Source organism: Mytilus edulis, chromosome 2 (assembly GCF_963676685.1).
Source record: "Mytilus edulis chromosome 2, xbMytEdul2.2, whole genome shotgun sequence".
Classification (NCBI taxonomy): domain Eukaryota; kingdom Metazoa; phylum Mollusca; class Bivalvia; order Mytilida; family Mytilidae; genus Mytilus; species Mytilus edulis.
In genome coordinates this window covers 102,184,767-102,210,693 of record NC_092345.1, presented here as the reverse complement: position 1 = coordinate 102,210,693, position 25,927 = coordinate 102,184,767, and the positions used below count along the sequence as shown (strand labels likewise).

Below are 25,927 nucleotides of genomic sequence, written 5' to 3'. Positions count from 1 at the left end.
TTGCCATTTGTTGTTTCTTTGTTACAATGATGTGGCTCTGTTCTTGTGTTCCGGTTGTGTCTTCTGTGTACTATTATTTGTCTGTTTGTCTTTTCGATTTTTAGCAATGGCATTTTCAATTTATTTTTGTCTGAGTTTGACTGTCCCTCTGGTATCTTTTGCCACTCTTTAATACATTCCATCATTGTTCTATGATAATTTTTGTACTCTTCTCCTTCATTTTTGCAAATATGCTTGGAGTATATACCTTTTTGTGTTTCTTTGTTACATATGACGTGGCTCTGTACTTATACTTATCATTGTGTTATTGTACCATGGTAAATGTTTGTTTATATATTTGTTTGTTTTTTTAGTGATTAATAGAACACACAATAATGACTGTTGTACCCATATTTTTTTACATTTCTACTTATTATGTCTGTTGATTTTGTTCACACATCGTTGTCAATATAATAGAAATTTAATGCAACTTTTATACGTGAGAGGTTTAGCTAGCTATAAAATCAGGTTTAATCATCCATTTTCTAGATAAGATGCCTGTACCAAGTCAGGAATATGACAGTTGTTATCCATTCCTTTGACGTGTTTGAGCTTTTGATTTTGTCATTTGATAAGTGACTTTTCTTTTTGAATTTTGCTTGGAGTCCAGTATTTTTGTGATTATACTTTTTGTGTGCCTCTTTGTTGGATTAAATAAAGTCAAAGGTGCAGGTGCCCCTTCTGTAAAACGTAAATACCAATATATCCGTTTAATGGATAATAATCTCAGTGGCAATCCTATGAGATGGTTTACCTCTTATTTAATGTTTATATTTAAAAATCAGCTGAAAAGGATTAACTAAGATCATCACTTGGTAGCAAATATTACTAAAAACACAAATAAACCCAACGTATTGTTCAAAGCCCAAGAAAAAACATAAAAATAGTATCATAAAAGGCAATGATGATAAAGCTAATTGTCTTGATATAGTTTTTTTTTTATTTTGATAAAATTTCAATACTGGAAAACAATATTGCTTTCTGTCTACCAGTATGAAAATAAAACATTACATCCTCTTGCTGCCATTTGTTATTTACTTTACAATAAAATAGTAAAAAACTTATAACTCCAGTTAAAAAAATGTTGTAAATTTTAGTTTGAGATTGCTGTGAATGTCTGGTTTTTATTGTTTTTTTTTAAATGGCATGTATATTGATACTGTAACTAACTTTAAGAATATAGAACAGTATAACCATGTAGAAAATAAAATTTAAATTACAGAATACTACAGAATCACACAATCAAAGTTATACATACAGGCAGATATCAAAGTCATCCTTGTTTTAAAATAGATAACACAATGCTTTTTTTATCATTTACAGTTCCAAGGAACGGTCATATCTCTTATAAAAAAGGTTGATCTGCACTGATTTACCAACTTGTCTTAGTCATAACCAATATAAAATTTGCCAATACATTCATATTTCAAAGGGACATAACTCCAGTAAAAATAGTAGAAACAGGATTGAGAGGATACAAGACAATTTTCCAAAAAATAATTATAGCCAAGAGCATAACTCCCTTGAAAATATTTTTATCAGCATTGAATTTTGTAATACTCAAAGATATCAACATTTGACATGAATTTCATCAAAATTCATTAAAAAGCAATTGATCACACTTACAAACTGATGCATGTAAGAATAAATGCCCAGTATTTCTACATAAATGTATGTCCACAATAAAAAAATAAATTAAGGATTTTTTAGACCTCAAACTAACTTTGCATAGGTAGTAGGATTGAGGTTTGAATTAAACCCTCTTTCCGTGTACAACTTATCCCAGAATAGCAATAATCATGAAAATGTCTTATTTACCGGTACTCAGATACCACTCAGACCGTAACAACTTTGTTGCCACTTATGTACATCAGACAAATATATGATATTACACAATAATAATACATTTATACAAAATGAATGGATGACAATTATGAAAATATTAAAACAACTAACAATAACATTATTAATTTAGTCCCACTCTTATCTCTCTTACCAAGTCCTAATTTTCTGGGCTCAGTGACTACATAAGCTAGCTGTCTACGCCAATTGGTTCAGTGGACAGATCATAATCCACGGAGGAGGACAATAAACAAAGGTCAGTCCACTAACAACATATCCTTGTTCATGTCATAATCACAAACCAGATATCTTAACAGAATCTCTCCCACTAGCTATAGGTGGTTACTGTTAGAACAGAGTAATATCAGATATTCCTGTCCATGAACATTTATTCATGTCTTTATTATAAATTGATATTAGATATCTATATCCATAAACTGCATGTCCATGAGAAGTAAAATAGATGATGGAAGTTTCTCTGGTGATGGGGATAACACTGTTGCTGTTAGTTTATCTGGATCTATCCCTGATCTGTTAACAAAAATAAAATCATAATTATAACATGTTTCTGATCTGTTAACAAAATAAACTCATGGTTATATCATGTTTCTAAATTATAACTTTACCTGATCTGTTAAAAATTAACTCCTTGATAATGTTTTTTAAAACACAAAACTTTTGCAGTTTACATATTTCTTTATTTTTACATATATCCAAAAAGTTACATTTGAATATAAGTTAAAATGATGTTGATCAGTGAGGGGTAACAAAAAACATCACACAATTTAGCATTTTCACTTAATGATTTTCTTGATAGAGGGTTGCTGCTCACAAGGAAGCTATGAAACCAAGAGTTCCAAATGGTGAAGTTGAAATCATCCTTCGTAAATTTTACGGACGCCATCACGAGTTGGTTGACCGTTATCGAATAACCGTTTCACAAATGATATGGGATGTGTTCCTTACAGCGTAACTACAATCCCCTTACCTTTCATGAATGTGATCTACTGAATTAGAATACTTACCGGATTATTACATGAGCAACTTGACAGGTGCCACATGTGGAGCAGGATCTGCTTACCCTCCGGAGCACCTGAGATCGATCACCCTAAGTTTTTGGTGGGGTTTGTGTTGCTTATTCTTTAGTTTTCTATGTTGTGTCATGTGTACTATTGTTTGTCTGTTTGTTTTTTTAATTTTTAGCCCCATGGCATTGTCAGTTTATTTTTAGATTTATGAGTTTGACTGTCCCTCTGGTATCTTTCTTCCTTCTTTTAAGCCAGGCAAACAATTAACAAAGTTATAGCATTGTCACATGTATGTTGATACCAAATTTCAGGGTTTTCTGATTATTAGTTTCTTGTTCACCTAGTATGCCCAGTGGCCCTGATTTTGAAAAAATAGTAGAAAATGTGGAAAAGAGGATAGATCTAAAATGTTTGAAAATATACAAGAACATGGCCATACACATCACAGCCTAACCCTGTAGCTACTTGGCTGTATGAGCTTACATGACAACATGGCCATAGACATCAGTCTAATACTGTTTAGTAACATAGCTACATGGTTATGGACATCACATCCTTAACACTGTAATACTTACATAACTACATGGCCGTAGACATTACATTCTAACACTGCATCTTCTATTGATTTAGCAGTACTGACACTAAATACATGGTGTAAAATATTAGTTCCTGAAAATAAGTAAAAAAGCTTTAGTTAGGAATCTGATAATACATTGTTTAACACATAGATAAGACTGGCACAGCATGCAGCTACCATGTTGGTAAAATGAAAGAGCTTCATATCACTAAGCAACAACTCACTTAATTCATATGCAATGTAACTTTAAACCCAATTTACATAAACCTGTATATGTGAAACAATTTCTTACCCATTGATAAATCATAACATAGCAACTAAAAGGAACAAGTACTTGTCTCCTGATCTGTATACATAATACTGATAAAATCATAGACTCTGACAAAACACTTCTTAAATGACTGACAATTTTTCTTTATCAATTAATTAAAAGCAAACTTGTTTGGTCTCTGGTGAATAATTGTCTCGTTTGCAGTCATATTACATCTTTTTCATTTTATACTTATGAGGTCCACTAAGAATGAGATATTATAAGAATATTTACCAGGTTGCAAAGGCACTAGTTTTGTTTTATTATCTTCTTTCTTCATTCCGAGAGGTAACATGGAGTCTGGCAAGGCAGGGGCTAAAATATTGTCACAAAACATTTAAACTTCTCTTTTAAAATCATTATACATTCACTGTTTGAAGGAATGGAATGTTAACTCCCTAAAGAACAAAAAATAAGATATCTACTATTTTTTTTCTTTTAATTTAAGAAAAATATACCAGGTATTCTTAGAAATTAAAAGACATCTTTGTTGACTAAAGATTTAAACCACTATTGTATTTATGATTTCTATGTGTTTTAATATATTGTTCAATAAAACCTTTACAATTTCCATTGTGTATTTTATGAATAATTAAAATTGAATTAATACTTTCTTTGTCCATGGCACAAATTTACAACAAAAATACTCCTGTAGAAATAATACTTTCTTTGCCACTGGCACAAGGTTCAACTAAAATACTCCTGTAGAAATTAAAGCTTAATCTGCTTTTAGTACCTGCAGTTATACCATTGATTGCAAGACTGGTGTTCTAATAGAGAAATTAAGTAAAAACGTCTGACCAGTTGTAAAGTTTGTATTAATGAAAAAAATTACAAGTTGGTCAAATTTTAGAAGGAAATAATTACATTCAATTAGCAGTAATTGTATTGAATGGTAAAAGGATTTTATCTTGCAGAAAAAACTAAATATTACCTCCTATTTTATATAATTTAATATCATTATAGCTGACTTCTGTTGGATGAGGGAAGAATGAATCATCTCCATTTTTTTTTGGACCATAAAAATATTCCCGTACTCTTTGATCTCTGAAATCACTTCTTTGGTGTTGATTTCTTTCCACAACCTGTAGAACGTGTTTAAATGATGATGATATTTAACACAAAACCATGTATTCAAGTTCTTCATCTATTAGCAAAATTAACTATTTTAAAAAATGCCTCATTAAATTAAATCACACATTTTCTTTGTAATGTCAATGACATCTCTACTTCACTATCTATATTCTGTTTATTTTGCTTCACACTTTTCACATTTTTATGCAAAAGATTTAAACTATAAATTTAATATTTATTACTGTTTGTCCTATAAAATTTACATTGCATTCTATAGTATTCTTGTGAAAAAGAAAGAAAATGCTGCAAACTTTCTTCTTAAATATTCAACTAGTACAAAACTGAACATGAAAAAAACTATTAGATTTTGGTATTAGATTATTCCACATAATAGAATATTTACAACATTTTTATATTTTTTAGTAACTTACACCACCAGATTTGGGTAATAGAATAACATTAACAAAGTCTGGCATATCTCTTTTGAGTTCACTGTATAATCTCTCTTGACCCAACACCAGAATGACATCCACTGGAAAGAGAACAGTTAACAATTAGATGACTTGTTAAAAAATGTCTTTAAAAGAAACAGATGTGTGTTGTTAATACTGAGGAAAGTTAGAAAAATGTCATCTTTTACTTTATACATGTACCACATTGTTATAATACAAAACAAAACTAATCTTAGGGTCTAAATTTACTTACAAGTTGTCTTCCCCAATTTCAGCTTATTATTTTAAATTTTAGTTTTAAGGGATCACAACATTATCAACTTATATAGATCTTTCTCTCATTACATGTGACCAAATACCGAAGTCTTTGGTTCAGACCATGAATAGGATTTTTGAGTATAAACACTAAACTCTTTTTCTAGATAATTAATTTTGTTTATTGTTTGTAAAGTTTCTAATCATTTAACAATATGCTAAAGTTATTCTGATAAGCTTGTCGTCTTCAAATAATGCAGACATGTGTTTAAGCTATTTATGTGTATTTAACTACCTTCAAATTATCTGACATTGTATCTACCTCATTTATTGTGTAATCACCTACCTATAAATGATCCAGCAATGTGTTTATATAATTTATGTGTATTTACCTACCTTCAAATGATCCAGCGATGTGTTTCAAAGAATCATATCCTGCTCCTTTTATCCAACCTCCAGTGTTAATTATACAACCACTAACATTACCTAAACAAAATAACCTTCTGTTTAATTCGGTCAGTAATGTGTAAAAATAATTATCAATATATGTCATATTTTTTTATCTTACATAGTGTATAGTCACAATTTAACAATATAATTTAAATTAAAGTAATTTATAACTAAAGAGGCTTTTCATAATTATTTACCAAAGTGTTTCTGTGTGTGTTACATTTCAATGTTGTTTTTCTGTTGTGTCGTTGTTCTCCTCTTTTATTTGATGTGTTTCCCTCAGTTTTAGTTTGTAACCCAGATTTGTTTTTTTCCCAATTGATTTATGAGTTTCAAACAGTGGTATACTACTGTTGCCTTTATTTAGCACATTTGACTAAAGATTGCTTTCAATTTGCAATTTTGTGAATCTAAAATAAAACATTTTATTGTATTTAGCAAAGGCAAATTGTAAAAATGCGTTTAGAGTTATCTTCCTTTGTTTATGAATGTACATTTGTAGTCCTATATTTTTGTAACAGATTCATAAGCAATGCATTTAATAAAATAAGTTATGGCAATTCAAATGCACATTGTATTGTAACTTAAGGTGGTACCCAACACTTTCACTAAAATTAATTTGGCTCGTTTAATTTTCATAAAATTTTGTCAAAGTATTTACTTTGACACTCTAACAAAAATGTAAAAATTTTAAAAAATTTGAACCAACCGTTTTGTCAGAAAAATTACACTGGTTATATAGCAATTTGATAACCGCCAATTTTGATCATTGAGAAGCTTAATATTGCTTTTACAACACAACGTAATTAAAACGTTTAGCTGACTTTACAGAGTTATCTCCCTGTAGTGTTAGGTACCACCTTAAATATCTTAGCATAGTATATTATACAGCATCAATAAATTGCATGACATTGGCCGATAGGATATAATGAATGATCTTCCATGAGGTAAAAAATGGTATAAATATAAATCTTCCATGAGGTACAAAATGGTATAAATATAAATCTTCCATGAGAAACAAAATGGTATAAATATAAATCTTCCATGAGAAACAAAATGGTATAAATAAATCTTTCATGAGGTACAAAATGGTATAAATATAAATCTTCCATGCGGTACAAAATGGTATAAATATAAATCTTCCATGAGGTACAAAATGGTATAAATATAAATCTTCCATGAGAAACAAAATGGTATAAATAAATCTTCCATGAGATACAAAATGGTATAAATAAATCTTTCATGAGGTACAAAATGGTATAAATATAAATCTTCCATGAGGTAAAAAATGGTATAAATATAAATCTTCCATGAGGTATGAAATAAAATTCCTTATAAATGCACACAATAATTTCTGAGTTTACAGAAACACTTACACTTTTTAGATTTTTCTGTTTTTTTATTCACACATTCAGCCATTCTTGATACCAGCATTTTAAACAAGGGATAATTGGATGATGGACTTGTGTGACCATAATGGAATACTAATGGAGCATTCAGACTATAACCTTCTTCTATCTCTGCAGGTCTTTCTACCACTGCTGCACCTGTAATTACAGAAAACAAATTCAGAATTGATACTATCCATAACACAGATAATAAGGATTTACACCCCAAAAAAGCCTACATGTAGTTCTTATGTTGTACTGTTACACCGATGTCACTGCCTTCAAGGGAGTTTAACCCTGCCACATTTTATATTTCAGCGTGTGCACTCTTGGTTTGTTTTAGTTTGACGCAAACATGTTTAATCTGTTTAAATGACAATAAAGATTATTATTTTTTTATATGGGCCTGCCCCAAGTCAGGAGTCTGTAATTCAGTTGTTGTCGTTTGTTGCTGTGTAACATGTTTGCTTTTTGATCATTATTTTTTGCATACATTATGCTGTTAGTTTTCTCGTTTGTATTGTTTTACTATTGTCATTTTTGGGGCCTTTTATAGCTGACTATGCAGTATGGTTTGTGGCCAGTAATCAGTCAGAAAAACTAAACTGATGATTGATAAAAACAAATAAACATAGATTCTACCACTGCATATTTTAGATACAATATTTCTCCTCACAACACTGTTTTTTTACACAATTAAATTATCTCAATATATTTTATGCAATTATGTTCTAAATAACCCTTATGTTAAATTTATAAAATAATAACAATTAGCTTGCTGAGCATTATATATAATAACCTAAACTTAAATGTTAGGAGTAGAGACATAATATATCACATGAAATATGTTAACACATAAAATTGAGAAAGGAAATGGGGAATGTGTCAAAGCGACAATAACGCAACCATAGAGCAGACAACAGCCGAAGGCCACCAATGGGTCTTCAATGTAGCGAGAATTCCCACACCCGTAGGTGTCCTTCAGCTGGCCCCTAAAAATATGTATACTAGTACAGTGATAATGGACATCATACTAAACTCCGAATTATACACATGAAACCCAATTTGTTTCTAAAATAAACTTTAGGCAATATGTCTTTCTCTTGTATAACAAACAAATCATTTCTTTTTTGTGTCCACTGTTTTATTGTCATTGACATACCTATAGTTCCTGGAATGGATACTTCTCCCTACAAAACAAACACATAAGAGAAATATTTAATTTGTGACAAAATGATCCTTTATAAATTTCTGTATGGAAAATCATTTCTTTCTTTATTGAATGCACTTTCATGTCAATCAATGGTTTCAACTATAACTTGACCAATGTAACTGTATTTGGTTTGAAAATGTCAATCAAATGCACTATTAATACAGTCAATAAATACAGATGTTTTTAAAGTTTTGTTATTATTCAAAGAATGCCTCATTTCTATGATAAACTTTTAAACAGATACACTAATTAGTCAGAAGTTAAAGAGCAAAGAAAAAGGAAAATGGTGACTAAAAGTAGTTAAAACATTGGAGAGGAGATCAAATCCTTGCTTAGTTTTCTATCATAACTTTTTAAAATTTATATAATTTCTACCAGTAGTTATGTTATTTTAGTGTTCTATATAAATATGTTATAGTTGATTTTATGCAATTAAATATGTTCTATCAAATAAGCCTTTTTGTTAGTTGTAGGTGGCTTTGAACTAGCTGTCAGTAACTGTGAGTCTGTTCTCAGCTGACTTTAGGTATGGGCTTTTCAACCGTTGTTGAAGGCTATACAGTGACCTATAGTTGTTAATTTCTGTGTCATTTGGTCTCTTGTGGAGAGTTGTCCCATTGGCAATCATACCACATCTTCTTTTTTATAATTAAATAGTGATGAAATAATTGTGAGCATGATAACCTAGTTCTTTCCAAACAGTGGCTTAAGCTAAAAATTTATGATAATGCCTACCTGTCCAACATCTAAATCAACATAAACAGATGCCCTATCAAGTCGTGCTGCATAATTCAACAACAGGCGGCATAAAGTACTTTTCCCAACATCAGTAGGTCCTACAACCATTACCTACAAATCAACCAAATCATTGATTAAATTAAAATATGATGTGACCTGATTGGTGATGATTTTGCATGGTCTATTTTTTTTAACAATCATCAGAGAAAAAAGTTATCATTAAAAATTGAAGTAGGACATGCCATCACTTTTAAACCACCTGAGTTATATTTGTTCCCTGTTTATAATTTCTGTGTGTTTTTTTTTTTTATATTTTGCATATTATTTTGTCATGTGCGTGCCTTCTTTTGATGTTTTTCTCAATGTTTGTTATCAAATAGTTTTTGGTTATATGAAATTACAATTCAAAATATAAATTATAAAAATTTCAATGGAGAATACTGAAAGTTATATTTTTTTTTATCTCTATTCTAGCTTGGGTTTTATATGATATAAAATACCTACTCTTGGTCCTCTTGATCTTTCTTCGTCTGCTTTCTGTCTCATTTGTTCAAGCGCTGCATGGACATTGACATAAACTGTCATAGGTGTGCCATCAGCAATGTACGCCACTTCTGTTCTACCTTCTAAATACACAGCTGTTAAGGTAAAATTATGTTTTATACCAGTTTGAAGTTTTAGTTGGGATTCTTTGAAGATTTTCTAAGTAAGCTAATCTATGCTCAGAAAATTTTATCTATAAATTATAATTCATACTTAGGGTTAATTTTTCCAGGTTCACTTCAGAGGAGGGCAAATACCAGAATAAGTAAAATATGAAAAAAACAGGTACAAAATTTTAACAAAATTTCCATCTGGATACTATCTTATGATCATAAAGAAGCTTCTGTCCATGTTTGGTAGAAATCCAGGATAGTTTAAGAAAGTTATTAAAATTTTAAAAACTTTAACCACAGAGTGAATGTAATGTTTCCTGGCAGAAAAACTAAGTCCATTTATAAGTCAAATTCGGAAAACCAGATTTTTTTTTTAAAATTAACTTCTGGATATTATCTTATGATCATAAACAAGCACTGTCTATGTTTGGTAGAAATCCACAATAGTTTAAGAAAATTATTAAAATTTGAAACGACAACAACATGCAGGATTGCTGTCTTGCTTTTTTGATAAAAGTGGAAGGCTCAACAAAAATAACTCTGTATAGGTCTGAATATTGCCTACCTTTCATGGTTCTGTTTACATAGTTTCAAAAAGTTTTGGTATGATATTTTTTACAAATTCTGCCTACATGTCATTGCTGAATGTTGGTTTACTTTCTTTACAAATTATGTTCTGGTATTATATTTTTATACATATAATACACAAGTATATATTTCATGTACAGTTTTACACAAAGGATATTTTAACAACACACCCATGCCATGTATAAACAGCTACTTTGGAACAAGATTCAAATAAATATTTCTTTCCTTTTGTCAGCTCTGTACCGAATATTTCTGCCATTCCATCAAGAAGCTAGAAAATAAAAGTGAAATCAACATTAACTACTGTATCCTAATTAAATAGTTTTCAGATTAACTCCTGTATTAATGGTATTTTTGCATTGAACACTTAAGCTCTCTGCTGTTGTTATAACAATGTAAATTTATCACTAAAGCTCTCTGATGTTGTTATAACAATATTCTGAAGTTTTTAGTTTGATGTCTTTGTTGTCATAATACATTTACCATAAAATCTATCCACTCTTAATACTATAAATTTACCTCTAGAGCTCTAAAGCCTATTACTATGTTCTACCCAGGACACATTTACCTCTAGAGCTCTAAAGCCTATTACTATGTTCTACCCAGGACACATTTTCGAATTCAGTCTTCACGCTGAGTGGCAGCCTAGGCTAGTAAAATTGCTCTTGGGCCTGTAAAAATCATATCTACAGGTCAACAGAGTCTAACTTAAAAATTTCAAAACTTGAGCTTCAGGCCTGTAGATTTAACAATTCATCGTGAAGACTGCGAATTTCATTCATTAATTTTCAACATCAGTCATGAAACCAAGTAACTTGGTATAATTCAAGCGAGCATTTTGATGTAAAACAAAAATTACATTAATAGCTATTGCTTTTCCAAAGAATTTTAATTCTCTGTGTTATAAGCGAGCCATAAATGTACATCTAAAGCCTATGGATTTTGTTGCAATGAATCACCTATAAACCTTTGTTTTATGCAATAAAAATACTTTAAACTGAAGCTACATGTAAACTGTTGTTATTTCAGTATGTCAATCTTTCAAGTTTTTTTTTCTTTTTTTTTCTTTTAATATTCCTTTCCCTAAATCTTCATATATAGATAGAGCTAAATATTGTAGTTATTGCAGAGCTAAATATTGTAGTTATTGCAGGATATTTTATAACTGTTAAAATACCTCTAAAGTAGCTGTAGCTCTGGCTTCTACTTCAAATCTTAGCTCCTGATCTTTCTCTAGCCTATATTCCTCCTGTAATAAATCAAATTATCATCAATACAATGATTGACCTTAAAAATAATGACTGACCTTAAAAACGATGATTGACCTTAAAAACGTAACAATAAAAAAAGATCAGAACTGATTAATTACAGATGTAACATAAACTACACTATTTGTGTCTACCGTATTATAAACAATATAGAGAAAAACATGCATGCCTAGGAACTCCAAGAGGGTGTACCTTCACAAACCCATCAATATATGTACTGATAATAGATTGCTAATTTGATAAATGAATTAGGAAACAACGAGATCAAAATATATCTTTGGTTTGGACATGCTTCATCAGTCAGGAGTACAGTACTACTTGTAAAAGTAATCTTTGTTTACTTGAAGAAGTAAATAATAATATAAATATATATTAAAGTAAATTTTGTTTTGTTCATTTTTTCTTATAATGTTTGAATAATCGCGCGATATGTCTCCCCTTATCATTACTTGTATAAGTTGGTTTTTTTTACAATCCCAAATTTTTCTCATGTAAGAATATATGTCTTCTACAATTTTGATCAGGTTAGCTCAAAATTTTTCATTGGAGTTTGATGTTTCTTCTGATTGATTTCACAGAGAAACTAATTGCGCCAAGATCTTAAAAGAGGGAACAAAGATACCAAAGGGACAGTCAAATTCATAAATCGAAAATAAACTGACAACGCCATGGCTTAAAATGAAAAAGACAAACAGACAAACAATACTGCACATGACACAACATAGAAAACTAAAGAATAAGCAACACGAACCCCACCAAAAACTAAGCATGATCTCAGGTGCTCTGGAAGGGTAAGCAGATCCTGCTCCACATGTGGCACCCGTCGTGTTGCTTATGTGATAACAAATCCGGTAAATAGTCTAATTCGGTAGGTCACATTCATGAAAGGGAAGATGATTGTAGTTACTTTGTAAGGAACATAATTATCCGATATCATTTGTGAAACGGTTATTCAATAACAGTCAACCAACTCGTCATCACGTCCATAAAATTATTGAAGGAATGATTTAAACTTCACCATTTGGAACTCTTGGTTTAATAGCATACGTGTGAGCAGCAACTCTCTATCAAGAAAATCATGATAGGAAATGCAAGCACAGGAATATCGTATCAATTGGGAGATGGGAGATATATACCCCATATGCAAAAACGCTGTTTTTTTGGGCTTGTAAATGAGAACTGTTCTGAAGATAATAGACAAGGGAAATTTTCATTGTCCATGAAATTACACTAAAATGATGAGTAAAGACATGATGGTCACATCTGAAAAGGACAGTCAATTAAAAATTCTATTTGCACATAGAAGTCCTGAGAAATTCAATGAGAAGAAGACAGCCGGAGATACATTTTGTACATGTATGTACATAACATCCCAATAGGTCTCCAGTCACAAACTTTTAGCACCAACAAAGAAAGAGACATACGAGATAACAATGAATATGATAGGAGAATATTTAAAGATTTCAGGGGGATTCCAGGAAACACTAAGCCTTGAAGAATTCCGATACAGTGCCTAAACAATTTAACTAAATTAAACAATGTGACATTACCCAGAGAAACTACAAGTAAGCACAAAGAGACCAGATGTGTCAAAGCTAAATATTGACCGTAGGATCAGGATCACCAGCCTCACTGTGACTGCCACTAGTCAGTTTGCCAACCCTTGATGGGTTTAAACAGGCACTGGCTATCTTCACCATTTTCATAAATTGTAGTTATTGGATTATTAACTGTAAATACTTGGTTTTTTTAACTGTATATCATTATATAGAGGTGACTGTATGGCATGTATGTGTCAGTGTGAATATACTCAAAATGAGTCCTACACTTAATCAGAAGAAACAATTCAACTAATTTATACCCAAAATATAACATATATATGTCGATCATTTAATTGTTACATAAAAACAGCTTCTCATACTGTTATTTTCAAAAACAGGACGTTTCGACTTACCCGAACATCCGCAACCTCAATCGTAACAGCAAAAACAAAATTAAAGTACATGGAGGAAAATACATGGAGGAAGATACACATAGGGCGTAATATGCACCAATGAGAAGAGTTGTGCCATAAGGCCATAAGATTGAGATTTGAGGATCATACATATACAGACTCGTTCTCTTTGTCAGGTAACATTTTTGTCAAAAATTCTAGGCTACAGAAAATTAAACGAACAGAGAAAAAATGTTCCTGTTGAGGCTGTACATACTAAGTCTTTAGTCTTTAGAAGTGTCAACTTGACACTATAATCTCTATCTGTAATTTCGATCACTCTGGTAATTTTATGGCTCTATTGTATTAAAATCATTAGTACATTTGTATTTATGATGTGGCACTACAGAGAAACTAAATAAACTAGTATCTCAATTGTTTGTAAAACAATTGAAAGGTCTTTCCTGTAAAAGTAATGTTTTCTTAATGTTCTTTGTACGACCTTTCGTTTGATATACGACAAGCATACCTTCTGAAACTTTTCGCTTTTTACACTTAATGACCTCATCAGCCTACATTTTTGAGATCGGAAGTATGATATATGTAACACAGGGTAGATGAGATTTCGTTTGATATGCGACAACGCCATGTTCTAAAAAGTTTGATTTTTACACTTAATAACCCTACCCAACTAATTTTTGGAGGTTGGGAATTTGATATTTCAAATGTACACATCATGACCTTTCATTTGATATACAACAACCTTACCGTAAAAGAAGATTTATTTTTTGCACTCAATGACCCCATCCAACCCATTTTTGGGAGACGTCAATTTGAAATTTGAAATGTACGCTTTATATTCTTTCATTTGATATGCGACAACCTTACCATCTGAGAAATTTGAATGTTTGCACTAAATGACCCCACCCGTCCCCCTGGGATGAAAAAGGGGTTTAAAATTTTCATTTTTAAGTAGAGTTTATTAAGACCTTCAATATGATATATCAGATGACCCCATATGACAAAGTGCAAATAATGATGTAATATCAACTATATAAATAGAAGTTATGAAACTTACAAAGTCAATGCAAAGCTTGAAATTTTCAAATTGATTTTTTGGTGTTTTTTTTCCATGGAATATTTTTCGTATTTGGTCAAACATATAACTATGTCAACCTCTTCAATTTCTAAAACATTTTAAGTGCTAAGCTCTGGTTGATTCAGAAATACATGCCTCCGCTCGCAAAACTTCAAACTGCATTATCTCAAAAACGACAATAGATATCTCAAATCTGTTAAATGATAAATGATCTACAGTTGAAGGACAACATTATAGGAAAAGAATTGAAACAATTTGAAAGTTCAACAAGGTCACAATTAATCATCAAATATATGATGCAAAACCAAACTTGAGAACCGGAAGTCGTAGAGACATGGGACTATCACCATTCAACTCAAGACCACTTGACCTTTCAAATATCACAAGGTCAAGGTCATAGTATAATATGAAGGTCAAGGTGAAATTTCATCATGACCTGACATTGACCTCAAATTGAAGGCCTTGAATTACTGATCATCTTTGCTGTTGATAGTAGGTTGATATCTGTTACCTTTAAAAAGATATACACACAATACTATACTTGTAAGACTCATCCCGTTGTAACTTTTGAACAGACGGTCGGACATTTTTGGGCTTATTGTATAAAATGTAGAACTCGTTGTGAAGAACATTTTATACGCTATATGTATGCAGTAAAGTCTTATCGTTTTTCTAATATGTAAGCTTGAGATTGCAGCGTAATTTTTTTTTTGCACTCGGTGACCTTTGACCTTGGATGCATATTAAAGGTCATATGAATTTAAGATTATTGGTGAAGGTTCCAAGTCTCTATGACTTTCGGTTCTCAAAATAGAATTTTTGAAAAATTATTTTTAAATTTTAAAGGGAAATAACTCCTTATAAGGGATGGCAACAAATTAATTGTTTATGTTTATAAACATTTCCATCTGTTCTTATACATGCTGTCATTTTCAATTCAATTCTATCTCTAATACTTTTTGAGAAAAATGCAAATAAAAGAAATTGTTTCAAGGGGATATAACTCTCAAAGGGGATGATGAAATCTTATGCAGCCTCATATGGTAATACATCATGATGAGATCTACCTATTGACCAATTAAAGTTATGATACCTTTTAACTAATTTTGGGGGGACCATGTTGAAAAAAATCAATAAATGGGAGATTACTCCTCAAGGGGAGGGTGAAATCCTACAAAAGTTCATCTGGTAAAAGTTCATGTTGAGGTCTATCGATGGTTCAATTTTGGTATTGATAACTCCAATAGAAGCGGTAGGAGGGCCTGCCAAAAATACAAATCCTTGTTCAAAGGATTCAAAATCAGCTTTGTGATCTTAAGCCATAAAACGTTAAAACAAATATGTGTATATTAAATACCTCTTTCTTTTCTTCGGACATGTTTTATTCCTGTGCCGATGAGCAGCAAAACTTCTGCTAAATTATGTTTCAACAAAATTTGTTTCTCATGGGGGCTGCCATTTTAAAAATTACTCTTTAAACATTTGATTTTTTTATGTTCAGCATTTCTGATTTAAGTTCTTTGTATTTGAATTATACTTAATATTAAATAAAATTTAATTGATACATAATTTCTATCATTAATTATCAATGTTTAACCTTTCAATTCATATATACTCTCTAAATATAGTCAAAATCATTCATGCGTTTTATACGGAATACACTTTACAGAGACGGATAAGCTTCTTGTTTGGAAATAATATTGGCCTACTTTCTGTTCTATTCTTTTCTATTCTGTTCCAAAAGAACAAAACAAAGATTGGTAAGTTGATTAGTATTGAGTAGAATTAACTAGAGAAAAAGGCAAGCATGTATATTTATCGAAAGCTATGAACGAAAAAAAATGAAATAGAAAAGATGTTTTTTTGCACAGAATTTCAGAAATTATAAATGATTATAGACAGACTAAAGAATCTTATTTGTATATAGTGGCTATAGTATTTTTACCTGATAAATATTGAATATTGTACAATGTATTCTTTATGATGTACATGTATATGAGACAAAATTATAGTTACCTGTACCATTATAAACTTGTACCAATGTCAACTCATACCACTAAAAAAAACTTGTACTAATGCAAACTTGTACCACTGCTAACTTGTACCACTGTAAATTCATACCATTGTAAACTTGTACCAACTTATATAATTATTGAAATGCATTGAACATTTTGAAATGGTGTTTAATGATGAATATACAGTGGAGTAGTCCCCGGTGTCTGCGCGGCCCGTGATATCGCGCATTAGCTTATTTTGTCATATCAACACAGTATCACAAACACAATCGTTCTTGTTATTGTTTTAGCCATCTGAAGGGATAAAAAAGAATAAAATTGATAAGTTCAAGAGTTAATTAATAACTGCAATCCCGTAATTTGCCATATTTGGCCAATTTCCGTTAAAAAAAAATACATCATCAGATAAAATTTGTTTTATTTAAGTCAAACTTATATCAGATTGAAATGATTTTTGCTCTGCATCCTTGGCAGTGTTTTTGGTTCAAACTCAGCTATATTTCGTAGTATAAAATCTTTTCTTTTTTTAAAATAAGCTATTTTTGGAAGGCATGCGCGAAATCACCGGACATTGGAGGAACTCTCAGAACAGGGTTTCCCTAATTTTGGACACATATTACACAAAATCTTGAGGGTGAAACCATACAAACAGAAGATTTTATGAAATAAAAGTATGTTATGAATGTGTTCACATAATATTATTCATTTATTGGTTTTATCAGTTGAATGAAGTGAAGTCATAAGTCTTAGGTGAGCGGATACACCGGACTGCACCGTATACTTTAATTTCACTCAATACCTCTTAAGTCTGTAAAATGTATAATATGAGGCAGGCATTACCTGTGAAAGGGAACGAAGTCTATGATTTTATTTTAATTCAAACATATCTTAATTTCGAAACGGAAATACCGTAATGTTTCCGATTTTGGTTCTCTTGTTAGGGATTTTAGTTGTGCCGTTATTTAAGTTATGACGTCATATGCAATTTTAACAAAGAAACGCTATCATTAGGTAACGTTTTTTCATATCAAGGAATTATTAAAAAAATGAAATTGATATTGCGTTCCTTCCTATTTTATACTAAACTGATAAATATATATATTTTACTCAAAATTTCATGCAAACAAGACCGGAAAAAGGAAGAACATTGTAGATTTCTGCGCAGATGCAGGAATTCAAAACATGACATAAAAAAAATTGAACTATTTTGAGTTCATTAGTACAATGAAAATATCGGGAAAATTTTTCCGTTTTTTTTTTTTATTGAATTTTCTACTGTTATTGGGGACTTTGTCCCCATATAATTTGAAATTACGTTGACCCATGTGTAGCTTATTTTCCATGTCTAACTAATTCCCATAATTGACCCTGTTATTATAGATCGCTTTTTTTAGTTGTCTCTTTTATGAGGTACATTAATTTGTATTTACAATGGAGAGCTACAATGTAGCAGAAAGAGCAAATTAACCTGATCGTAAATTCGTAATGTGAGTAATCGTTCACACAATGACAAGATCAAGTTAGAATTTGTTCCGTTACAATGATTTTTGTCGAGCCTTCGACTTTAGAAGAAAAAGCGAGACAGCGATCCTACATTCCATCGGTGTCATCGACGGCGTCCACAAATATTCACTCTGTGGTTAAAGTTTTTGAAATTTTAATAACTTTCTTGAAATATCCTACATTGTAGATTTCTACCAAACTTGGACAGAAGCTTGTTTATGTTCATAAGATAGTATCCAGGAGTAAATTTTGTAAAAATAAAATTCCATTTTTTCCATATTTTACATTTTTTTACTTATAAATGGACTTAGTTTTTCTGCTCGGAACCATTACATGTACATGCAATCTGTGGTTAAAGTTTTTAAAATTTTAATAACTTTCTTAAACTATCCTGGAATTGTACGAAACTTGGCCAGAAGCTTGTTTTTCTTCTAGTTAACATTACATACAGTCTGCAGTTAAAGTTGTTAAAACATTTTTAAGTTTCTTAAACTAGCCTGGAATTTTACCGAACTTGAACAGAAGCTTCTGACAATCAAAAGATAGTATCGAGAGGAATAATTTTGTTGATTTTTTTCTTCATTTTTGTTGAGTGTGTGATTAACAGCAAAAGTAGACAGGACAATGGGTTCCGCGGAACCCTTATAAATTTTTTAACCAGATTGGGACTATTTAATACCATGCAATACTCACAATATGCTTGTTTTTGGGGGAAAGACGGCTTCAAGCCGTCAATCCCATATGGGGTTGACCAGAGTGACATTCCCTCACATCATTCATTTTGTTTTTATAGTGTGATTACCCCCAAAAAATCTTACTGAGCTTGATGAGAAGGAAACACACAAATGAAAAGATTGACTTTAAATACTTTTCTACATATTTCCCTTCTGTTTCTAGCGAAATTATCGTATTTTGAGCTCTCTTTTACACTATTTACGTTTCTTTTACAATCCGGAAAAATCAGTGACGAGATATTCTAAATATATCCAACCTACATTATATTTTATAATGACGTCATTGTTGGAATGCCACACTATGAAGAAGCAGGGATATTCTTCACTGGTTATTTAAATCATTCTCAGAGTTCGTGCACTAATTGTAAATTATTTGTTAAATTTAAACATAATTATGTTTGCTGTAGATGATTCAAACATCAACATGCAATACTTTAATTTGTAGGTCAACAACTTTCAGAGTAAACAAGGGTCGTGGAGATACATGTACATGAGATCGGGGAGAGAAACAATTTTTTTCATTTTTTCTGTAAAATTCTGTTCTGTGAATCTTCCTCCAAATCAGGAGCACCTCAATTGATGAGTAATTATCCACTAAAATAAAACTTGAAAATGTGACATTTAGTATATGATTAGTAGTCTTCCATTAAAACTAAATTGTGTGTACCAACAAATAAATCATTGTAATGGTAAAAAATGTTTCTTTTAAAAAGTTGCATTTTATAGTTTAAACCTATAATAATTTATTCATGAAATTTACAAATATTTCAAAATGTAGGATCTGGAAACAAGCTTCACACATTTTACATCAATCATATTATTTTTTATTAGTACCTGTACCCCTGTGATGAGAGTTGTAACTGGGAACTTTATCAATGGAAATTTGAAATTAAATAGATTTTTCAGTCCTAACTTTCTTAAGAAAAAAATTAAAAATCTTAGAGTACTGTCACAAAAAATGGAAAATTCAGTTCAGTGGTACACAATTAAGATTTCAGAAAACATTGTAGTTGTTGTTAAATGACAGAAATCAGTTGAATTTTACATAATTAACTATCAACTTTAATCGAATGTTTAGATTTAGAAGATGCAGATCTCTTGGTCCAAATTGAATCATACTAAGGAAACAAAATTAAATTAAACAACAATTGACTTCAATATTGTCAACCTTTCTACATGTTCTAGCTGTTCTCTTTTTTCATTCTTTATATATGAAGACTATCAAAAGATACCCCCCCCCAAAAAAAAAAAGAAGAGACAAGGGCCATCTTTCCCCTCAGAGCTATTCAGCTCTTTGATTTCTGAAGTGCTGCCCAAAAATATATTGATATAGTTAATTCCTGAATTATGTGTGTTGCAGAATTTTCGGTTTCAAATTTTGATCCAATTTAAATACAGTAATTCTGTGAAGATTATATGTGACAGAGGACAAACAACATATCAGTAGCTATTTAAAATAAGCTTTTTCTCACTGAAATAAAAATTTATGAAATAGATCTGGATGTTTAATTTTACTAATAAGGCCTCTTTATAAATAATGTTTTGAGTGTATAAACAAGTCTGAAGAATTGTTAAAAAAAGAACTATCACCAACTGTTATGGTCTGGACCTTTAGCCAAAACCCCTATGCCCAAGTCTAGTAAAAATTTGATAAAATTTGTATGTAGGAAAAATCTTAAAAATACAGATTTAGCAAGTAGCTGATATTTTTTTTTTGCATAGACTGATCAACATACATTTTTTAAAACAAATCACCTTGTGCTATGTGACCCTACAATAAAACAAGTATGCTACATTCATGAAAGTTTTAATTTTTTTGTAATCTAGGAAAAGTACAAAATGTACCACCCTGACCTTTATGACCTTTATTTTATGCTTCAACTATAAATCATTTTATTAAGCATCTCATTCTGATTTCATTCCTTAAATTTCCTATTTAATAAAGTTATTTAATTTGTTTCACCAACAAACTGGTAGATGACTTGCTTAGTTCAGGTCTAACTCATCAATTTCGGTTAAATTAATAGACTGCAGTGATAAGTTCAGTCAAAGTTATTAAGACCGGTTCAACATATTTTAGGTTACAAAGCTGCAATATGCAATTTTATAAGAAGCTGAGCAGAATGATACAGACAGTGAGAGGACCAATAATAATCTCTATGTCTGTCTCGCACAGTTTTCAAGCCAGCTCTCTGAAATTAAATTTCACTGCAAGATTGCACATATGTTGAAGTTGTGCATCTGCTATTATGGAATTGTTTGAGGATTTTTTTTTCTCAATTTCCTGACATAGGATTTTTTTTTTAATCTAGTCACAAATATTGCAAAAATTGTTAAGTGGCAAAGTAATTGAAAGTAAAACAGAACGATAGGTACATGTATTTGTTTTGATATGGTTTTACAAAATAAGGTTCATGAATTTAATGAAATCTTATCATTGTTTTAATTCTGATTCATTGTGCCCCTATTAATGTAACCACCAACCAATCAAAATCTGTTGAATACCTATTGTAAGAAGACAGTACGGTTCTGGTCCCAGTCATGCCAGTGATGTATACCAACACCTCATTGTGTTCATAAACATAATGCCATGATAAAATCAAAAGGAATTTCAAATTAAAGATGTTATTTTTTTAACACATTTAAGTTATGAATAGAAAATTCCAGGCAACTTGCCTATCTTTGAAAATGGAATTTTATTTTTAGATGATAATGACAACTATCTGTTTTTGTTATTCCTCTACCTGTATGAAATGTACATGATGTAACAGAAACAAACATCTAAAAACAGCATCAGGAAAACAACATAACTATCAATAAAACAAATTTATGATCCTATCAATCTTATAACTAGATAAATGCAATTTTGTGAAATAGAAACTATGCAGGTTAATCTGTTACCATGGTAACCTCCCCCACCTTTACCTCTGTGCCTGTAGCAAGTTTGTGATGTGAGTCAGAGCTTGCTAAATTAGGAGTTTGTTTTTCTGTCTTTAACCTCAGTACAGGTGATATTTTTAAAACAAAATGTAAGTATTTTTTTAATTATATTTTTTTTAATAAGAAACATAAATTAAAAGGATTAAGGGATCACTTCATGTTTGTTTTTGTTTTAAAACAAGTTGGATTATCATCTCTCAAATGTAAATTTTTTCATTATTTATTGTTTTGATTTAATAATAAGGATGTACCTTTTAATAATTGACTACAAATTGTATTATGTGTTTTTTTCCAATCACCTTTGGATGTTCTTTGGTTTTCCCAATCATACAACCTATGTTTTGTGTGTACATAATATATATATAGCTTTAGGAAACCGTGTGGTGAGATAACAATATCCTTCTGTGTGTGTTATCATGTTCATCTTAGTGTAAAGGTTTTGGAAGAAAAACCCAAAAACAAATGACAATTATATTGGTCTGAACAATACAATACTTTGAATATATGTTAATGTGTTGACATCTTTAGTTTAGTTAGAACACTCAAATGCAAATTACTGTTCAGATGGGTTTAATATGTTTGCACTGTCACCAACTCACTAGCAGTATGTTACTTATTGATATAGACAAAAACAAACAATAACTGTTGAGGACAATACATGTATGACTTAAAGTTAATCTTTCACTTTCTCTAAATAGTACTAGTCCAGATTTCAAAAATAGTTCATGCATAGAATTAAAAAGATTGGGTATCCAGTGAGACAACTACAGCTGATTCAATATTATTTGTGGGACACCAATTTTCATGGATTTTTATGCCCCATTTATGGTTTCATTCTGTAATTTGTTTGTTTGTCAGTTCGTTTGTCTGTCCCCCTTCAGGTTAAAATTTTTGGTCAAGGTAGTTTTTGATGAAATTGAAGTTCAATCAACTTGAAATTTAATACACATGTTCCCTATGATATAATCTTTCTATATGTTTTTGTTTACATGTTCTTTAAGGACTATGCATTAAAGACCAAATGAAAATCATAGGCCATTGATTATATATAGCCTTCAAAAAATAGTAAGATCTTCACTATAAAGTTGTTATGTTTTGACCCATCTGTTTGTCAGTCTTTCCCATCAGTCATTTTGTTATCTTTATCTGATACTTTATATGGGATTGCAACTGTGTAATTTATAATGCAAGGAAGATCCCTATTGATTTTAGGTTATAACATAGGTGGTCAAAGTTATACTTACTATAAACAGCTGATATAAAAAAAAATGCAAGAAAGTTATTTGCTAAATCAGAGATCGACATTGATTTTGATGTAGTGTTAAAACTGAATGAAAGTAGTAAAAAAGTGTTCAACTTGCAAATATTTCATATTTTTCAAAGTTAAAAATATTTTTTCCACTTCAGTAATCATGCTTAAACTTTTCTATTTGAGGTGTAAATTTTATTGTACAATTGATGTTGTATGGATGACACCTGTAGATACATATAATTAACATTTACATTTCCTGCACTGTATCTGTGTCAACTGCATTATTGAAGTGAATCTGTTTTCAATAGTGACAATCCTCTACACTCAAAGGTTTTACGATAAGTTCAAGGTGTAGGATATAGCTGTGCTTTTCATATTCAATCAGTGATTAATCATAAAATGTTTATCACAATTTGACAAGAATTTTAACTAATCACAAGCAACATGAACTTGGGCCACTGAAATACATAAGGTACAATATATTTAGTATTAATGTACATGTATTTGTAAGACAAGAGATATTGATAATCATAATATGAAGCCTATTGAGACCCTTTTACTAGTTAGGACATTTTGGTTTTGAAAAATAAAAAATAATGGTATTTTTTAATTTCGCATATTAGTATGATTTACTTTTGAGTTATTCTCTAGAAAGTTACTCAATAATAATTGTCTTTAGTCCTGAAACAAATATTAACAGCTACAAACATTTTGACAATGTAGATGATATTATCTGACAACAAATAAATACAGGATAGAAACAGTCAACTTGCTGTAAACAAAGTCTAACCATAGTTCATCATATTGCTTAAGTTTCTAACGTCAAAATTAAAAAAAAAAATGCTTTTGTTAAGAGTTTCCCTATAATTTCATAGTTATATAAATCGAAAACATTAAAGTAAAAGTCATATGAATATATATGTAGAAACAGTAAATAAATAAAATATAAATGTAAGAATTGCTGTCAGTTTTCCTAATAGTAAATGTCAGCATTGTATAACATACTTCATCTCATCTCAATTGTTATAAAGTCCAATCTAAGTGTTTATAGGATTGATGCATAGTACATCCATTTGACTTCTAAATGTAAGTAGTCAGTCTTATATTACTGTCATGACTGTCAAATGTATGTTTAGTTATATAGTTACTTGGTCTGTTGAAACTTGAAAGAAGGCAAAAATCCTTAGTGATTAGTTGGTCCGTTCAAAATGTTATATGTCTATGAAGACACTTAATGGGTTGACAAAAGCCTCATCTAGAATGCTAGTTCTAAAATTAAACAATACAGTTCCATGTTTCATTGATGCTATATTTATATAGTATATATCTAAATTCACATATATACTACAAATTATCCATTTATTTTTAGTTTTTAATGGTTTTTAGGGCATACATTTACATCTATATTGATGTAATTTGTGGTTTACAGTTTTTTTGTTGGTTTTTAAAGAAGTTAGAGTATGTCATAATTATCTTAATAAAAAGGATTTATTTTTGTTTTAAACCTTAAGCAATCTATTATCTAAACCACAGACAATGGTGTAAATTAAGTAGATAGTATTTTGCAGTAAAGTTGATCTATTAGAAAAATAGTCTTTTTAAATACGCAGTATTAATGTATGTTTATAATAATTAGGTGTGAAAAGAAGATGTATATATGGAGAAGGGATAATTTATTACAGTGACGTAACACATTTGAAGGTGTTTATTTCCTGGCAAGATTCACTTTATTCGGACACGTTTTCTTAGTGTCATGATTAAATATAGGGGAACACTGTGCCAAGTTTTAGTGACAAGAGATTTAATTTTAAGTACAACTTTATATGAGGCCATACAAAATTTAGTAAGACACAATAAGGTAGTGAGGCTAAATTTTTTTGGAGGATTTTATGCAAATATTTTTTATTTCCTCTATTAAAAGGGAGGGAGGTATATATCCCGACTTAAATCCACCAATGGTATTTGTTTTATCATAGATAGTCTTTGACTTTTAGTTTATTCACATATAAAAGTTCAGTAGCTGCTGATACATCAAATTATGATAAGGGGTAAACATGCTAAGGTGTTAGGAATAACCTTGAAAATAGTATATCCACAAAACATTAACCGCTTATTGTCCTTAATATGCTGGGCATTGAAAGCTTCCATTACACCATCTTAAGCCATTGAGCAAATGTCCATGCAATAATTAAAAGAAGAGGTGGGAATATGTCAATGAGACAGCAACACAAGTAACCAGCAATATTGAGAGGTCAATATGTAGCCTTCAACAATGGACAAACAACAGACAGGTGTCAGTCTATATATAATGTATATAAGAAAGGCTTTTAGTGGTGTATTATTTTGACATTTAATATTAAACACCTACATCTGATAAAAAGTGACTAGTCAATGTTATGATCAAAATAAAGACATTTTATTGGCCTAATAGACATATTTAAATTTAAATTGTCCTTGTTGTCAACACCATTAAACATACAGTTACATACTCCCCCAACTGTCTGATGTAATCTTCATCAGTGTGTATTCTATCAAGCAAGGTGACACAGTTACAGGTAAGAATTTGTTTGATC

The 25,927-nt window shown here is 30.5% G+C and overlaps 2 protein-coding genes across 15 annotated transcripts in view; one reads left to right on the top strand and one right to left on the bottom strand.

Annotated features, from left to right (window-relative positions):
• Nucleotides 1-1,160: 1,160 nt before the first annotated feature.
• LOC139513698 (polyribonucleotide 5'-hydroxyl-kinase Clp1-like) lies at nt 1,161-16,415 on the bottom strand. 2 transcript variants are annotated; one of them, XM_071302415.1, is made up of 13 exons: nt 16,268-16,415; nt 11,788-11,859; nt 10,768-10,881; nt 9,871-9,996; nt 9,364-9,477; nt 8,578-8,605; nt 7,404-7,574; nt 5,974-6,063; nt 5,302-5,402; nt 4,731-4,881; nt 4,031-4,111; nt 3,485-3,578; nt 1,161-2,412 (listed from the first exon to the last, which is right to left on the bottom strand). In XM_071302415.1, exons 1-13 carry the CDS (start codon nt 16,286-16,288, stop codon nt 2,298-2,300), a joined length of 1,278 nt encoding a protein of 425 aa, XP_071158516.1. In that variant the 5' UTR covers nt 16,289-16,415; the 3' UTR covers nt 1,161-2,297. The 2 variants fall into 2 exon arrangements, with proteins under 2 accessions (XP_071158516.1, XP_071158517.1); XM_071302416.1 differs by having other exon boundaries at nt 9,871-9,992; nt 10,759-10,881; nt 16,268-16,399.
• A 125-nt stretch (nt 16,416-16,540) lies between these two features.
• Nucleotides 16,541-25,927, top strand: part of LOC139513699 (dnaJ homolog subfamily B member 6-like) — a 36,005-nt gene continuing 26,618 nt past the window's right edge. For 3 of the 13 annotated variants that reach the window (XM_071302438.1, XM_071302431.1, XM_071302418.1), the window contains exon 1: nt 22,064-22,191. The gene's annotated coding sequence lies outside the window, so the exon portion shown is untranslated. Of the gene's footprint in view, nt 16,671-22,053; nt 22,192-23,634; nt 23,827-24,393; nt 24,441-25,804; nt 25,910-25,927 lie in introns of those variants that run through there. The other 10 variants (XM_071302437.1, XM_071302423.1, XM_071302428.1 and 7 more) reach the window with 9 other exon arrangements.

Coding starts and splice junctions, on each gene's coding strand:
- LOC139513698 (XM_071302415.1), bottom strand. CDS start 16,288: ATGTCCGAAGAAAAGAAAGAG. Junction 8,606..9,363: donor TTGATTTAGATGTTGGACAG/GTAGGCATTATC, acceptor TTTGTTTTGTAG/GGAGAAGTATCCATTCCAGG. Junction 6,064..7,403: donor AACAGAAAAATCTAAAAAGT/GTAAGTGTTTCT, acceptor TATTTTGTTTAG/GTAATGTTAGTGGTTGTATA.